Genomic DNA, 19578 nt, shown 5'->3' on the forward strand with positions numbered 1-19578 from the left:
CCGTGGAGTCTCGGCCTTGCAACTATGCCGAGCTGCTACCTGGTCGGGGAAGAACACCTTTGTGAAGTTCTGCAGGTTTGATACCTTGGCCAAAGAGGATACCCAGTTTGGGTAGGCGGTGCAGCAGACGTCTCACACATTCATGCCCGTTCTGGAAGCTTTGGTATGTCCCCATTGTACTAGATTCCCCCAATATCCCTTATGGATGCTAGAGAAAATAGGTTTTGAATTACCTACCAGTAAATCCTTTTCTCGTAGTCCATAAGAGCTACTGGGCGCCCGCCTCAGTGCGTTGACTTTCTGCAGGTTATCTCTTCTATGGTTACCTGTTCAGCTGTTGCTGTCTTGTTACCAGCCGTTGCTGGTTGTTTTATGTTAGTGGTGTGCTGGTGTGTAAATCTTACCACTCATTGTTATGTTCCTTCTCTCAAGTATGTCCTTTCTCCTTCGGGCACTATTTTACCTATAACTGTCTGTGGGAGGGGGCATAGAGGGGAGGAGCCAGCACACCCAGTTGAAGAAATTTAAAGTGCACTGGCTCCTTTGGACCCCATCTATACCCCATCTATACCCCATCATACTAGATTCCCCCAATATCCCTTATGGACTATGAGAAAAGGATTTCCCGGTAGGTAATTAAAATCCTATTTTTTGAGATGAAAACAGCAGAACTGTGAGAGGTACTGAATGTGTGGTTTGAATGAAAGCGAGGGATACAGTATAACTCCAACACAGTGCTTGGGGGCTAGTGGAGATGGTAGTGCTGTCAAAAAATAATGAGATTGTGAAAAGTGAGGTTATGTGGCATGGTGGGAAGATGATCAGCTCAGTATTAGACATGTTTAGTTTCATAAAAAACTGGGACACCTAGATAGAAGAGACACAGTTGGAGTTACAAGTGAGGAGACAGGGGAGAGGTCTGGGGAGGAAAGGTAGATATGAGTATCATCAGCATAGTGATGACATTGGAAACCAAAAGTGCTGATAAGCTCACCTAAAGAGGACGTTAAGCGGGAGAAAAGGAGAGGTCCAAATACAGAACCTTGGGGCACACCAACTGTTATTTGAAGTGGGGGCAGAGGGTGGGGTCATGTAAGGAGACAGAGAAGAAATAGTCAGAGAGGCAGCAGGTCAGCCAGCAGAGAGTAGTATCTCATAGACCAAGTGAGTGAAGGATTCGCAGGAGGAGAAGGTGGTCCACAGTGTCAAAGCAGCATATTAGTCAAGAAGAGTAGTAACCTTTAGATTTGGCAGTAAGAAGATAATTTCTTACTTTTATGAAGGCAGTATCAGTGTAGTGGAGAGGACAGAAGCCAGACTAAGATGGGTCAAGCAGGGAAAGGGATTTAAGAAAGGCAATAAGGCATTTGTAAACAATGCATTTAAGGAGTTTGGAGACAAAGGAGAGGAGAGAGATGGGATGCTCGTTGAAGTTAGTGTCAGGATCAAGGGTAGTTTTTTCAAGAATGGGGAAGACAAGGGCATGTTTGAGTACAGAGGAGACAATGCCTGATGAAAAGTAGAGTTTAAAGAATTGAGTAAAATAGGAACAGACCGAGGGAGAGAGGTAGCAGAGGAGGCATGAGGGAATAGCATTGGGGGGGAGTGGAAGGGGGGAAGACCAGATTAGAGCCGTGACTTCCTCTACAGATACAGGGGAAAAGGAAATCATAGTTGATGAGATAGACGGGGAGCCGTTGGCTGGGAAGGAAGGAGTGGGAGTGCTGAGGGTCTGGTGGGATGTGATGTCCTGATGTACGAAGTAAATTTAAAATGGGAAGTAGGTGGAAAGTCAAGGGAGAGGGTCAGGAGGGAAGGCGAGGAGGGTGTTGGCAGGAAGGGAGTTGAAGGTGGTTAAAACACACCTGGGGTTTGAGGACTGGGAGGAGATGAGTTTTTTTTTTAAATACTGTAACTACAGTATTTAGAGAGAGAAAGGGCAGCACTGTAGGATGAGAGCATACATTTTAAATGGAGGAAGTCTGCATTACAGCATGTGTGAAAAATTTTGCAGTTATCCCAAAACATTTTTTTTATATCTCCAGACAACCTTACAAAGCCTGTAATTCCATCAACACACTGACTGAAGATTGTTGATGCTTGGAGGTGCCCATACTGTGCAGTAGCTCCCATGCAGCTACAAGTACAGTGCATCCGGAAAGTATCCACAGCGCTTCACTATTTCCACATTTTGTTATGTTACACCTTATTCCAAAATGGAATAAATTCATTTTTTTCCCTCAAAATTCTACACACAATACCCGTGACAACATGAAAAAAGTTTTTCTTTTGAGATTTTTGCTAATTTATTAAAAATAAAAAAACTAAGAAATCACATGTACATAAGTATTCACAGCCTTTGCTATGAAGATCAAAGTTGCACTTGAAGGACTCTCAGACCATGAAAAACAAAATTCTCTGGTCTGATGAGACAAAAATGCAACTCTTTGGCGTGAATGCCAGGCGTCATGTTTGAGGAAACCAGGCACCGCTCATCACCAGGCCAATACCATCCCTACAGTGAAGCATGGTGGTGGCATCATCATGCTATGGGGATGTTTTTCAGCGGCAGGAACTGGGAGACTAGTCAGGATAGAGGGAAAGATGAATGCAGCAATATACAGAGACATCCTGGATGAAAACCTGCTCCAGAGCACTCTTGACCTCAGACTGGGGCGACGGTTCATCTTTCAGCAGGACAACGACCCTAAGCACGCAGCCAAGATATCAAAGGAGTGGCTTCAGGACAACTCTGTGAATGTCCTTGAGTGGCCCAGCCAGAGCCCAGGCTTGAATCCATTTGAACATCTCTGGAGAGATCTGAAAATGGCTGTGCACCGACACTTCCCATCCAACCTGATGGAGCTTGAGAGGTGCTGCAAAGAGGAATAGGCGAAACTGCCCAAAGATAGGTGTGCCAAGCTTATGGCATCATATTCAAAAAGTCTTGGGGCTGTAACTTATGTACATGTGATTTCTTATTTTTATATTTTTAATAAATTTGCAAAAATCTCAAAAAAAACTTTTTCATGTTGTCATTATGGGTTATTGTAGAATTTTGAGGGAATAAATTAATTTATTCCATTTTTAAATAAGGCTGTAACATAACAAAATGTGGAAAAAGTGAAGCGCTGTGAATACTTTCCGGATGCACTGTATATATGTGATAAAGTTACTACTGTACATATGACTTGTGTATACTTAGCTCCAAACATACAAGATTTATCCAAAAACAAAGGAAGGTTAGGGGGTAAGCGGGGGAGAGGTAGCATTCTTCCCATCCACTGGCATTGTACCGCGATCGGTATTCTGACCGCCAGAATTCCATCCGCTGGCATTTCAGCTTCAACCCCAGCAAACCTATTGTTAAAATAAATGATCATGGCCTTATTATGTTTCAACCATGAAATTAGGATAGAAAATCTAGAAATTGTACTGGAAGGTATTCTAAGGGATAGTATACAGAAGTTCCTTGAAGCCAATAAGGTTATTAATAGGAACCAACATGGATTTGTGAAGGATAGATCATGTTAAACAAACTTACTAGGCTTTTATGAAACAGTTAGTGCGAACCCTGATCAGGGTAAAGAGGCAGATGTAATCTTTTTAGACTTCGCTAAAGCTTTCGAGTTTCGACGCAGTACCACACATGAGACTTGTCTATAAGTTACAAGAACTGGGGCTGGGGAGCACAATATGCACTTGGGTCAGAAATTGGTTAGATAATAGGCAGCAGTGTGTCGTGATAAATGGAACTTTTTCAGATTGGACTGAAGTACTAAGTGGTGTGCCACAAGGGTCTGTACTTGGACCACTATTGTTCAACATTTCATTAACGATCTAGCAGTAGATCTAGAGAGCATAGTGTCAATATTTGCAGAAGATACCAAATTGTGTAAGGTTATAAATACGGAGGGAGATGCGGAGTCTCTTCAGAATCACTTAGTTAAACTGGAAGCATGAGCAGCACAATGGAAAATGAGCTTCAATACAGACAAGTGTAAGGTAATGCACTTTGGTAGAAAGAACAAAAATACCATCTACATACTAAATGGGGTAAAATTAGGGGATTCTGTACTGGAAAAAGACTTGGGTGTTCACATAGATAACAAACTAAACAGCAGTAGTACCCAAAGTAAGATTGCAGCAAAGAAGGCTAACAAGGTATTAGCATGTATAAAGAGGGGAATTGACGCAAGGGATGAGAGTGTTATACTCCCATTATATAAACCCCACACAAGTACAAAAGCATCACATAGCGGCAATGCTTTTGTACTTGAAGAGTAACTCCCAGCCAGCGCAGCTCCTGCGGCTGGCCGGGAGTTACTCGTCGCTGCCCGGGTCGCAGCGGCTGCGTGTGCCATCACGCAGCAGCTGCGGCCTGTCCCCGTATGGTCCGGCCACGCCTGCGTTAGCCGGACCGCGCCCACAAAAAAACGGCAGCCAAATGCCCCTGTGCTGCCCCCTCCCACCCAGCGACCGCCTCTGCCTGTCAATCAGGCAGAGGCGATCGCTAGGCAACGACAGCTGTCGGCTGTCAGCCATGCGCCAGCGCATGCGAAGTTCTGACCTGATCGCTGTGCTGCGATGAACTGCAGCGAGCGATCAGGTCAGAATGACCCCCAAAGCGCCCTACATTTTTGCATCATTCTGGCTATTACAGTATATTGTTAGATGTGCTGCTAGTGAATCAGAAAACAGTAGACATTGTATCCAATTAACTGTGTTACCAATTCCACATTCCACTGTAGTCACTTGCATGTCATTTAGCAAAAATGTAGGGAAGCGATAACAGGTGAAAACTGCATTTATTTATGATAAAAAGTTAATTTTAAATACTAAAGTTGGCTCTTTTTCTAAAATACATTCATCTTTCTTTCTCTGGACCTTTGCAGTTTCATGAGAAGTTGCACAGTGTTCATCAAATTACAAATCCTGATCATAAACTGCCAAGTAGGCACACAATTCAGAATTCTGCATTCAGTGCTCTGTGAACTGAAGTGATGTCAAGTAAACATTATTAATTACTATTGATTTGTGAAATGATTGATGTTGTAATATATGTTGTTGCTCCCCTGTGAGCATTTTGTTTGACAACTTGCTTAAACAAATACACACCACTGAGTTTGTTTGATTTATATCTGGGCTTAGAAGCTGGCTTTTCTAGAACAGTAATGTGCAATATCTATCCTCCCTAATCCTTGCTTACTCCTCAGTTTATCTTTTCTTTCCATTATTGGAAACAACCCTTCACATTTAAAATGGGCAAGAAGGAACCCAAGTTTATTTGTTTTGATGGCATTGCACCTGATCTACATACCTCTATTAAGCAACATGGTGATGGTAGGCATAACCAGATTAGTGCATTTTATTTGCTTAGCATACCAAAAATAATAATGAGTAAAAACAAAAATGATCAAAAAGAAAAGCTGAGCAACCTACAGATAGTACAGTACTTTGTCATAAAACAGATTTGTATTATTTATTGGTAATAGGAAGGAATTCTTTATTAATGTGGTTTTCATATTTTGAGAGTATTGTCCTGTATCACATATAAGTAAAGCTTTACAACTAGCACAATCATTTTAAAATGTAAGCCCCAGATTTATAAAGCCATTGACAGTGATGAATTACACAGTGATAAAGTACCAACCAATCAGCTCCTAGCTGTCATTTTTCAAACACAGCCTGTATCATGGCAGTTAGGATCTGATTGGCTGTGACTTTATCACCGTGTAACTTACCACTCTCCAAGGCTTGATAAATCAGTGCTTAACTATACCGTATTAAGGCCCTCATTTATCAAGCCTTGGAGAGTGATAAATAGCATAGTGATAAAGTACCAGCCAATCAGCTCATAACTGTCACCGGCTTTGTTTGAAAAATGACAGTTAGGGGCTGGTTGGCTGGTACTTTACCACCTTGCTATTTATCACTCTCCAAGGCTTGATAAATGCTTTATAAGAATGATAAACTCAAAACAGCCATGTTATATAAAGTAACATATAATGGACACTAGAGCCATTTTGTTAGACTATTTTTTGTAGCCCTCTTGACTAATGTACATTGGATTATGAAAGAAGAGCAAGAAAGGTAAGTATACTGTAAAGTCCCCCTTCATTACAGAAAATACTGTGGGGGTCATATACAAAATATACAAAATAAGTCGCTTCAATTATTATTAAACATTATGGGGCCCCATATACAGTATTCATTACAAAAAATAATAAGGCAATATAACTGATTCATTTAATGGGGCCACAAAGAGAATAAAAAGCAAAAATAGCAAACAAATACTTCCAAACCCAAACCAATAGTAAAGTTGTCTGTTTAAGTATGCATACTAAGAATGAGTCCCATTGCATGGCTGCTGTGGACAAGTTAGATCCCACACGTATCAATGGAGTTTTCTGACTTCATTTATTTCCCTGTTTACTTGGTACAGATATACAATATGCATGTATATCTGTTTATTTATATGCATGTAATTTGTCAGTGCTATTCTGAAAATTGGTTAGGAAGACTGTTTTATAGACCTACTAACTGATGTGCCCAGTTTCACCTGGGCAAAGGTTTGCTGGGTGGAACATTTTACCGCTCCCCCCCCCCCCCACCCCTTAGGAGTCAAATTTTAAAAATGTACTGCATAGTGGATGGCTGCAAATAACTGTCACAGTTTCCAGACAACCCAGCAGGTAACATGTTCCAGGTAACCCAGCAGGTGCACAGGGATAGTTCACAAACTGTAAAAATTTTCAGAGCACAATAGTGATGCATTGCAAATGGCAGGCAGACATTTTGCCATATAACTCTGAAATGAAGCAACCAATTACAACGCCAATATTTTTCTGCAAATCTACGGACCAAGACCTTTAATTTGGTATATGATGTATAACCCTGGTCAGAAAACAGCATCAAAGAAATATGTCACTCATAAAAGTTGTCCTTCTGCTATTAATATATAGATTTGTATCTAACTAATCTCATGTGTACATTTGTAATATTTTTAATTGTTTTGTGTTTTATTATTATCTTGAAAATATACACATTATTATTAATGATGTGCACCGGAAATTTTTCTGTTTTTGTGTTTTGGTTTTGGATTCAGTTCCGCGGCCGTGTTTTGGATTCGGGCACGTTTTGGCAAAACCTCCCTTAAATTTTTTTGTTGGTTTCGGGCGTGTTTTAGATTCGGGTATTTTTTTTCCAAAAACTCTCTCAAAAACTGCTTAAATCATAGAAGTTGGGGGTAATTTTGATCCCATAGTATTATTAACCTCAATAACCATAATTTCCACTCATTTCCAGTCTATTCTGAACACCTCACAATATTATTTTTAGTCCTAAAATTTGCACCGAGGTCGCTGGATGACTAGCTAAGCGATCCAAGTGGCCGACACAAACACCTGGCCCATCTAGGAGTGGCACTGCAGTGTCAGACAGGATGGCACTTAAAAAAATTAGCCCCAAACATCACATGAAAAAATACAAAAAAGAGGCGCAAGATGGAATTGTCCTTGGGCCCTCCGGGCCCTCCCACCCACCCTTATGTTGTATAAACAGGACATGCACACTTTAACCAACCCATCATTTCAGCGACAGGGTCTGCCACACGACTGTGGCTGAAATGACTGGTTGGTTTGGGCCCCCACCAAAAAAGAAGCAATCAATCTCTCCTTGCACAAACTGGCTCTACAGAGGCAAGATGTTCACCTCATCATCATCCTCCGATTCCTCACCCCTTTCACTGTGTTCATCCCCCTCCTCACAGAGTATTAATTCGTCCCCACTGGAATCCACCATCACAGGTCCCTGTGTACTTACTGGAGGCAATTGCTGGTAAATGTCTCCACGGAGGAATTGATTATAATTCATTTTGATGAACATCATCTTCTCCACATTTTGTGGAAGTAACCTCGTACGCCGATCGCTGACAAGGTGACCAGCTGCACTAAACACTCTTTCGGAGTACACACTGGAGGGGGGGGGGGGCAACTTAGGTAAAATAAAGCCAGTTTGTGCAAGGGCCTCCAAATTGCCTTTTTCCTGCCAGTATAAGTACGGACTGTCTGATGTGCCTACTTGGATGCTGTCACTCATATAATCCTCCACCATTCTTTCAATGGTGACAGAATCATATGCAGTGACAGTAGACGACATGTCAGTAATCGTTGGCAGGTCCTTCAATCCGGACCAGATGTCGGGTTTTACTCCTGACTGGCCTGCATCATCGCCAGCGGGTGGTTTTAGAAATTTGATCCTTTTCCTGGCAGCTCCAGTGGCAGTAGAAAATGAAGGAGGAGCTGTTGGCGGGTCACGTTCCGCTTGACTTGACAAGTGTCTCACCAGCAGGTCTTTGAACATCTGCACACTTGTGTCTGCCGGAAAGAGAGATACAACGTAGGCTTTAAACCTAGGATCAAGCACGGTGGCCAAAATGTAGTGCTCTGTTTTCAACAGATTGACCACCCGTGAATCCTGGTTAAGCGAATGAAGGGCTCCATCCACAAGTCCCACATGCCTAGCGGAATCGCTCTGTTTTAGCTCCTCCTTCAATCTCTCCAGCTGCTTCTGCAAAAGCCTGATGAGGGGAATGACCTGACTCAGGCTGGCAGTGTCTGAACTGACTTCACGTGTGGCAAGTTCAAAGGGTTGAAGAACCTTGCACAACTTTGAAATCATTCTCCACTGTGCTTGAGTCAGGTGCATTCCCCCTCCTTTGCCTATATCATAGGCAGATGTATAGGCTTGAATGGCCTTTTGCTGCTCCTCAATCCTCTGAAGCATATAGAGGGGTTGAATTCCACCTCGTTACCACCTCTTGCTTCAGCTGATGGTGGGGAATGTTCATGAGTGTTTTCTGGTGCTCCAGGCTTCGGCACGCGGTGGCTGAATGCCAAATGTGGCCCGCAATTCTTCGGGCCACCGACAGCATCTCTTGCATGCCCCTGTCATTATAAAAAATATTCTGCACCACCAAATTCATTGTATGTGCAAAACATGGGACATGCTGGAATTTGCCCACATGTAATGCACGCACAATATTGGTGGCGTTGTCCGATGTCACAAATCCCCAGGAGAGTCCAATTGGAGTAAGCCAATTTGCGATGATGTTCCTCAGTTTCCGTAAGAGGTTGTCAGCTGTGTGCCTCTTATGGAAAGCGGTGATACAAAGCGTAGCCTGCCTAGGAATGAGTTGGCGTTTGTGAGATGCTGCTACTGGTGCCGCTGCTGCTGTTGTTGCTGCGGGAGGCAATACATCTACCCAGTGGGCTGTCACAGTCATATAGTCCTTAGTCTGCCCTGCTCCACTTGTCCTCATGTCCATGGTTAAGTGGACATTGGGTACAACTGCATTTTTTAGGACACCGGTGACTCTTTTTTCTGACGTCTGTGTACATTCTCGGTATCGCCTTCCTAGAGAAGTGGAACTTAGATGGTATTTGGTACCAGGGACACACTACCTCAAGAATTCTCTAAGTCCCTGTAAACTAACGGCGGATACCAGACGCACATCTAACACCAACACAGCTGTCAAGGCCTGAGTTATCCGCTTTGCAACAGGATGACTGCTGTGATATTTCATCTTCCTCACAAAGGACTGTTCAACAGTCAATTGCTTACTGGAAGTAGTATAAGTGGTCTTCCGACTTCCCCTCTGGGATGATAATCGACTCCCAGCAGCAACAACAGCAGCGCCAGCAGCAGTAGGCGTTACACTCAAGGATCCATCGGAGGAATCCCAGTCAGGAGAGGACTCGCCAGACTTGCCAGTGACATGGCCTGCAGGACTATTGGCGTTCCTGTCTATGGAGGAAATTGACACTGAGGGAATTGGTGGTGTGGTTTGCAGGAGCTTGGGTACAAGTGGAAGAAGGGATTTAGTTGTCAGTGGACTGCTTCCGCTAGCCTGTCACCCAAAGTTTTTGAACTTGTCAATGACTTCTGATGAATGCGCTGCAGGTGACGTATAAGGGAGGATGTTCCTAGGTGGTTAACGTCCTGATGCCTACCTACTTATTACAGCTTGACAAAGGCAACACATGGCTTGACACCAGTTGTCCGCATTTCTGTTGAAATAATTCCACACCGAAGAGGTGATTTTTTTGTTTTTTTTGACCAGGCATGTCAATGGCCTTATTCATCCCACAGACAACAGGTGTCTCCCCGGGTGCCTGACTTAAACAAACCACCTCTCCATCAGAATCCTCCTGGTCAATTTCCCCCTCAGCGCCAGCAACACCCATATCCTCATCCTGGTGTACTTCAACAGTGACATCTTCAATTTGAATATCAGGAACTGTACTGTGGGTGCTCCGTCCAGCATTTGCAGGGGGCGTGCAAATGGTGGAAGGAGCCACCTCTTCCCGTCCAGTGTTGGGAAGGTCAGGCATCGCAACTGACACAATTAGACTCTCCTTCGGGATTTGTGATTTAGAAGAACGCTCAGTTCTTTGCTGTGCTTTTGCCAGCTTAACTCCTTTAATTTTTCTAGCGGGAGGATGAGTGCTTCCATCCTCATGTGAAGCTGACCCACTAGTCATAAGGAACATAGGAGAGGGTCATAGCCGTTCCTTGCCACTCCGTGTCGTAAATGGCATATTGGCAAGTTTACGTTTCTCCTCAGACGCTTTTAATTTAGATTTTTGGGTCATTTTACTGAACTTTTGTTTTTTGGATTTTACATGCTCTCTACTATGACATTGGGCATCGGCCTTGGGAGACGACGTTGATGGCATTTCATCGTCTCTGCCATGACTAGTGGCAGCAGCTTTAGCACTAGGTGGAAGTGGATCTTGATCTTTCCTTATTTTACCCTCCACATTTTTGTTCTCCATTTTTTAATGTGTGGAATTATATGCCAGTAATATATCTGGAATTAGATGGCAGTAATGTCTTGGATTAGATACCACTAGATAGATACCAGATACCACTGTGACTGGAATGATGATGACCTATGCACAGTGACAGGACACTACCACAGCACCCAACAGCAGCAAGATGCAGCACTGACACTGAGCACAGATATTAAGCACTGTTCAGGATACTAGAAGTGACACGGAGCTACAAGATACAGCAATGGCCTACTATACTGTACTACTATATACTGGTGGTCACCACAATGCAGCACTGTACTACTATATTCTGGTCACAACAATGCAGCAGATATTGAGCACTGATCAGGAGAATAGAACTGAGTCTGACACGGAGCTGCAAGATACAGCAGTGGACTACTGTACTGTACTACTATATACTGGTGGTCACCACAATGCAGCACTGTACTACTATATACTGGTGGTCACCACAATGCTGTACAGATATTGAGCACTGATCAGGAGAATAAAAGTGACACAGAGCAGCAAGATACAGCAATGGCCTACTGTACTGTACTACTATATACTGGTTTTCAACACAATGCAGCACTGTACTAATATATACTGGTCACAACAATGCAGCAGATATTGAGCACTGATCTGGATACTAGAACTGAGTCTGACACAGAGCTGCAAGATACAGCAATGGCCTACTGTACTGTACTACTATATACTGGTGGTTACCACAATGCAACACTATACTACTATATACCCGTCACAACAATGCAGCAGATATTGAGCACTGATCAGGAGAATAGAACCGAGTCTGACACGGAGCTGCAAGAAACAGCAATGGACTACTGTACTGTACTACTATATATTGGTGGTCACCACAATGCAGCACTGTACTACTATATACTGGTGGTCACCACAATGCAGCACAGATATTGAGCACTGATCAGGAGAATAGAAGTGACACAGAGCAGCAAGATACAGCAATGGCCTACTGTACTGTACTACTATATACTGGTGGTCACCACAATGCAGCACTGTACTACTATATACTGGTCACAACAATGGAGCAGATATTGAGCACTGATCAGGAGAATAGAACTGAGTCTGACACAGAGCTGCAAGATACAGCAATGGACTAATGTACTGTACTACTATATACTGGTGGTCACCACAATGCAGCACTATACTACTATATACTGGTCACAACAATGCAGCAGATATTGAGCACTGATCAGGAGAATAGAATTGAGTCTGACACGGAGCTGCAAGATACAACAATGGACTACTGTACTGTACTACTATATACTGGTGGTCACCACAATGCAGCACTGTACTACTATATACTGGTCACAGCAATGCAGCAGATATTGAGCACTGATCAGGAGAATAGAACTGAGTCTGACACAGAGCTGCAAGATACAGCAATGGCCTACTGTACAGTACTACTATATACTGGTGGTCACCACAATGCAGCACAATGAGCACAGATATTGAGCTTTTCAGGCAGAGAACGTAGCCACGTCCTCTCCCCTCAATCGGCAATGCACAAGTGAAAATGGAAGTGACATGCGGCTCTTTATATGGAATCCGAATCTCGCGAGAATCCGACAGCGGGATGATGATGTTTTCCCCCGTTGGGGTTTTGCGTGTTAGGCGGGAATAACCGAGGCTGCCTCGGACCCATATAAACCACGTGAAGTTCGGGGGGGGGGGTTCGGATCTCGACGAACCGAACCCGCTCATCTCTACTTATTATACAGATCTTTTTTAGCAGTTTATATACTATATATTTTTTGCCTGCAGCTTCGCCCTCATGGAATTCTTAATGCAATAAGACTATGTTTATTGCGCCCATCTACAAGTTTAAGTTCACTACCCAACCCCTAAAAGAATTAGCGTGAAGATACATAGCGTATACTGTATGTTAACGGAGAGTCTAAGGAACATATCAATTTTAAAAATGCAATCAGCTTAGCGACCCCGAAAACTATGGATTTGACACTACTGTAAATTGCTCCAGGCATTCCAGAGTTATGCTGGAACATACATACACACATATGTAATAAAGTTTTACTTTTTCTATGTAGTTCTCACTCTATACAACTGATTCTTTTACTCTTTTTTGCAAATAAATAAAAAACTGTTAAGCATACTTAAAATGTGAGTGGTAACGATGACTATGGATCAGGTAAGTTTGTGATTGTCTCAGTTGTCGGCTGAAGATTATGACTTTACATTATATAACAATAAACAAAAGTAAATATAGAGGTACCATGTTCAAATCTGCTACAATAATATGCTCTGTGCAAGTGAACAGATGCAGCCACAATTAAAATGGTAATAAACAAATTGTAAGAGCTAAGGGATTGTGTAATATCCAACGCAACTCTATAATCTGATTCTGCACGTTATACAACGATCCCAAGCAGAAAGAATTTGCGGTGGCATGTGCCAAATTCAAATTTTAATATCAGCTGCACATTAGTTTCAATAAATCCACCCATTATAAGTGCTTGCTAGTCTAATGACAACAGGATAAGAGGGGGAAACAAAGGTAGGATGCAGAATTTCAATAGCAGCAAAGTCTATAGATATCCAAATTAAATCTCAGTAAGTTTGTGATCTACTTTGTGACATACACAAGAACAGGCTCTGTCATACTTCTGCCAGAATTCAGTCTTTGCCCATTGAACCTTGCTCTTAATTTATAGATGCCAATCTGTTACCATCACCATCAAAATGGAGAACACGAGATGAGTGCAGGCGAGAAGCCATCAGTCCAATGCATGATTCTGTGTACGCGCTCGCATTCACAGTTTGTTACATACAATATGTGGCACAGTACTATCCAGTGGTTGGTGGTATGCAGATTTACCCCTATTTGTTTTGTACCAGTGTTTTTGAGTCAACCACCTTGATGAACTGTTTTAATTGTACCTGCACCTTCTGTTAGGGAATGCTTAGGATTTTTCATCCACTTGATTTTCATTTTTTTTGTGTGTGTTTTTTTGCAAACAACAGTTGCAAAATGCAAATAATTTTATTTGAAGACCATAGCTTTTAGGTGACAGTTCATTATCAAATGTACTGTAAGATTAGTGATGGGCTTATTTGACCTGGACAGATTGCTCAAATCTAGGGATTCATGTTTACATGGTGACAGCTGGGATGGCTTTGAAGCTGTTGGCTAGAGCACACTCTCCCAGAATTGCACAGAACAACAGACGACTTGGGCTGATTCAGAAGGGGTCACTATTTCAGTTATTTTTGCAGTTAGACGATGGTTGTGGATCTTGCATGCAACTGTGCATGTGCAGATCTGGGGATGCAATGCCACTCGGAGTGCCCCAAAAGCCGCAGTTCCCAGGAAATAGTGGGGGGTGTGGGTGGTCTGCCCTGTTTTCTGGGTGTGCCGAAGCCAGTGACTGTGTCTTGGACCCAGCTTTACTGGTTGTAGCAGCGTGATTTGCCTGGACATTCTGAGTAACCTGTGGGTTACTCAGATGTCTGATGGTCACGCAGAAGCCGACAGTGACTTTTACTTAAGACGCCTCCTGCGCCTTAGCATAATTTTGCACAGCTGCTTCATACAAAGCTGCAGCAGCGATGCTCTATGTCCACCTCTGAATAAGCCACTCAGGTCAAGATCTCCACCAAAGGTTCCAGCAGCCCATAATGTCATTACACACCATCATGTATCTTGGAATGCTCCATGCCCAATTCACAGTTGATGGCTTTTGTCCATCATGAAGCTGTGCAGCCTAGCATATAGATAGTACTATATCATCTGGTGAGGATCTCCACTTATTCAATGTCAGTTTTTACCAATTGACCTAAGCAATTTGCTTGATCCTGGGAATCTCTGTTTATCATTAAGCTTTTTGGGGATAAATGCAAGACCACATTTCTGAAAATACAGACGTGTGCTCATGCAATGATCCTCAAATTGGCCAAAATATCCCCATTTGTCATGTCACAGGCTTTGTGAATAAGCCGTGTCTCGACACACATTTTTTTTATAAAATATGTGTCTTAATCACAAAATTATAAAGCATGGGTACCTTGCACTGCACCACCCATCATTGTGCTTCATCTGTAAATCTGTAAACAGGACATGGGTCGGATGACCCAGGTTACCCGTTTACACTGCAGCCTATCCAGGTCCTTCCCGGGTCCAACCATGGTAGCTACTCGGGAAGGATTCCAGGGTCACTGGACCAAGGTTTTTTTGAGGAACCCATTTTCACTGAGTTGTGACCTAGGTTATCATGGTAATAATAACTCAGTTTTAGCGGCAGTGGAAAATGGGTATTAATCAGTTTGCTCCATAGAACTTGTGTAGCTCATTTCAGTATGATTATCTTCTTGTTCCTTATTCTGACCAAAGCATAATGAATATCTCTGGTAAATTGGATGGGAGTGTAGTAACATGATTTGTGGCATTACACCTTGGGGACCAGGCTAGCAATATGGGATTAGCGGCTCCAACCTAGACAGTGGTGCAAGTAGAAAAATATTCTTAGTGATACTGTGCCAAAAATGGGTGTGGTCAGATGCCACATGGGGCGTGGCCAATTAAAATAGGGGCGTAATACTCATATGGGGGCCATATACACATATGACCCCAATAGCAGTGCCAGATACACATATGCCCCCAATAGTGGCAGATACACATATGCCCTCTAGTGTAGTGCCAGATACACATATACCTCCAGTAGTGCAGTGCCAGATACACATACAGTATGCCTCCACAGTGCCATATACAAATATTCCCCCTAGTGCCAGATACACATATGCCCACACAGTACCAGATAAAAATAGGCCACACATATGCCCCTAGTGCCAGATATGTGCCCACAGTGCGAGATACACACATGCTCCCAATGCCACATATGCTTCCACAGTGCCAGATACACAAATGCCTCCAGTGCCACATATGCCCCCCAATGTCAGGTACACCCCCCCCCCCCCCCCGCTCACCACTGTTGTGCTGTGTATGAGGCTGGGAAGAAGAGCACAGCATGTTCCTCTCCTGTGTCCCTCCTGTGTCTCCGATGGCGACGGCATGTCCCTCCAGTTCATGAGGAGCCTCGGCTGCTGGTCCCCGAGCTCTGATTGGCTCATGAACCGGCGCCTCATTTGAGAGAAATGCAACAGCTGGAGACCGGATGAGCAATGAGGGACACAGGAAAGGCGCATGCTGCCTCGCACACAGCACAGCAGCGGCGGGTTGCAAGCATAGTGGTTGGGCCGGCAGTACTGCGTGCCAGCTGGCAATTTCTTACCGGTACACAGTACCGCCTGGCCGTGAATCTCTTGGAGGGCACCATTACAAAGTAGGTAAGTATGATTTAACCTCATTTATGACCAAAACCATTTGTTTCCGTGAGGGGCCATCAAGGGTGTTTTATAGCACTTTTCAAGCCAAATTTTACATCGGACAAGGTGTTCTTACATTGGACCTGCAATAGTCCTTTTCATCACAGATAGGATTCATTCGTATCATCATCTTGTTTTATTGATTGTGTTTTCTATTGATTGTGTTTTATTGTGCATCATTAAATTGTTTCATTTCCCTGCATTTTAAGCTGTTGTAATTGTTTAGAAACTCCTAGCACCTTCTGTGGTATTACGTCCTACTCATCCACATTCCTAAGTCTCAGATCCAGGGGTTATCTGATCATCTTAAACCACTGGACAGCATAAGGGGATAGCGCAGTTGTGCCTACTATTTTAAGTTTTGTTCTTACAGAGAGGCTACAATAAAAAGTACAGATGTAGCCATGCTCAACTTACTGCAATGCGCCATGTTGCATCATAACATGCTGCATGGCATGGCAGGCAAATAGTCACGGACTGGCATGCCATGCATCAAGCTGTGTTGCAGCATGCTGCATCGCAGCAAAGATGAACATGGCTACATCTGTACCACAGGAGATGCGAGATCCATACTGTAGCATTACAAAGCATAACAAGCACAAACAACGTCCCTTTGCAGAATGGAAATGATTGCACCCCCCTCCGCACAAAGCTCTTCTCTAAAAAATGTTTTATCTAATTTCAAGACTAACACGTAAATGCCAATATAATTTACAAGGATTGACCTTTCATGGTTCCACTGCCAAATATAGCAGAATCCCTGTGAAACCATGATATCAAGCGCTCAGATAATAATTTACGGTTATGCACAATACATTTGTATTCAATCAGTAAAAATGTCTCATAACATTTACCAAATCAAGTTACTTCATAACCCCCCCAATAAGTTGAGCAACAGTCCTTGATGCAGTAGTTATGTCAAAACAAACCTTGCAGTGATATTAATATTTCTGATTTTCCCTGTGTCATTAATTAGCTAGATCTCTAATGATGTATGACTTTATATCCCACAGAGATTAATTCAACTGAAAAGCAGAGAATCTAACAGCTAGAAAAGTTGGATATAAATAAAACAACCCACGCAGTGTTCAAGGGAGTAGCATTCACATCCACCACATCAAATCAATTGTTTTTCACTAAACATGGCCACAAGCACTTGACTGGCAACCAGTTGGGTCTGCCCTGTAGTCAAGAATTATTTCAATAACCTACTTATACATTTAACAATCAATGTACCAAATGTGTACATTATCATATAAAAAAGGCAAAAACATAATAAAAATACAATACTCCAATCTCAAAACAATAACAATGCCTTCATGCTGATTTATATGTAGTACATGATACACTTGAGAGAGGCCTTCATAGCATTGAATCAAATGTCTATAAAAATCTGTCAAGGTCTATATTCCAAGAAGGCCTTAGGGGCTTTGTACTAATATTATAGAGCATTTCCAGCAGCGAACAGGTTAAAGTTTTTCAAAATCATTATTAGTAAGAAATAGATATAGACAGGTGTTATACTCCAGAGAGATGTTTTCTGCTACTGTATAATGCATGTTTTGCTTTGAGATGTGCTGTATCAGAGCCAAGAGGTTTACTAGGAACCATTGCAGCTGAAACAGCTCCTTAGCTAGCTGGAATTCCTGAGGTACAGTGTACATTCCGTCTATCGTGTGCCTAGCTGAACACGGCAACGTCTTTTCAATCCATCATCCCACAATCAATACTCACCCATCTCGGCCGTAAATATCAAATGGGTAGATGTGAAAATAAAAAAATAAATAAAAAAAATACTTCTGCAGAGATGCTGTGTCCCTCAGAGCTACCAGGCTGCGAGTAAGGAACAGATTTTTATATCTCTCTCTCATTTGCTCCCTCACGGTTTTTGCCCCCCTCCCTTTTCCCTTCAGTGACCCAGCTCCTCAAATGCATTTAATACTCCCTAATTACTTAATCCCCCACAACAGCTTACATGACAAGCTTAAAATTGTCATGAGCAGAAATTTAAACTTAAAAATAACAGAGTATCAGGGGCACAGGATGCTTTACAAGCTGGAGCTTCAATTTTCACTATGAATTCCATTTGATCTCAACGAGCAAGATATTATTTAGCTAGACATACATACAATGGGAATTCTTGCTCTCTTCTCAGTGCTGCGCTATAAATAGATTTCTTTTCAAAGGGTGAAAAATGCTACTGTTGAAATATCATATACAAGGTGGGGGGGGGGGGTAATACTGTACTGAAATCACATGGTTTTAAAATAAAAAATTTCCTTTGAGAGTTAACTGCTATGAAATGAATAGCTGGGATTTTTTTTAACCTCTTCAAAACAACGGTGGTGACCATGGGTGGTTTGGGAACTTAAAGTGGCCATGGAAAAATTTGTAAAGGTGGCTTCACATGGGCATCACCAGAGGTATACCGTGAAACCATGGCGGCAGCACCACCCCTCATATGTCATACAAACAAAATAGGCCCCACGTGCACATTGGCCCACTGGGAATCTTCCCTGTGAGCCCTGTGGGCAATCTGCTTCTGGTGTTGACCTGTGGTGACACTGTATGATGTTTAAAGGTGTTGGGAGTCCCTGACTCAGCAGCTGTTTATGATTCAGGACCATGTCATATTAATATTTTACAGTGGTACCATATTCTGCCTGGGAAACAATGTCAGTCTGATGCAATTATACACTAAGTCAGGGTTACATTAATGTGAGCATTGACTTCTATTTTTGTCCCATACTGTATTGGACAATTTTGAGGCAAACCTGACATTTATTTAAAACAAATAGGGTTATTTCCAAGTGCCCCAATATCTTTAAAGTTTGAAAATACTATTATTAAACATGTTTTAACAAATTTAGGTCACTGGCTAAATAATGGTAATCATGGGAGTAACAGCCTATAATTTTAATAAGAAATAGATAGAGGGGGTGTATCTTAAATAAAGTAAAACAGTGGGGGAGGCTTCTCATTAACAAAATGTCATCAATAATGGGGGATGGGCATAGATAATGATATCAGTAGGATATTTTTGAGTGTATATAAGATACTGTAGCTTACCACTGTACAGTATATTGGACAGCAGATCAATATACATTGTACATGGGGTGCATGGTATCTCACCAGAGTCCACACCTCACAAACCATGCCTCTTTCTGAGGAAACCACGCCTACTACGGAAGTATTGCTCCCAGCTGAACGTTCATCTCTGCATATTAAATTTTGCGGAATCTCCATCTTGCTAAGAGTTTGTCCTGTGTCAAACCTTTAAATGTTCTGAACAATAACAAATCCCCTCTTGAAGGTCGTGTTGGTGGTGTCTCCCATGTCCTCCGCTGTGCTGGGGCATGGAGTGGATCTT

At 42.6% G+C, this 19578-nt stretch overlaps 1 protein-coding gene across 2 annotated transcripts in view; it reads right to left on the reverse strand.

Moving 5' to 3' along the window:
- LOC135055109 (rap1 GTPase-GDP dissociation stimulator 1-A-like) overlaps nt 1-18106 on the reverse strand; it is a 222318-nt gene extending 204212 nt beyond the window's left edge. For both annotated transcript variants that reach the window (XM_063958766.1, XM_063958765.1), the window contains exon 1: nt 17943-18106. In XM_063958766.1, coding sequence (XP_063814836.1) covers nt 17943-17946 — 4 coding nt within the window. In that variant the 5' untranslated portion in view covers nt 17947-18106. The remainder of the gene's footprint in view (nt 1-17942) is intronic.
- Nucleotides 18107-19578: the final 1472 nt, after the last annotated feature.

The sequence above is a fragment of the Pseudophryne corroboree genome, chromosome 3 (assembly GCF_028390025.1).
Source record: "Pseudophryne corroboree isolate aPseCor3 chromosome 3, aPseCor3.hap2, whole genome shotgun sequence".
NCBI lineage: Eukaryota > Metazoa > Chordata > Amphibia > Anura > Myobatrachidae > Pseudophryne > Pseudophryne corroboree.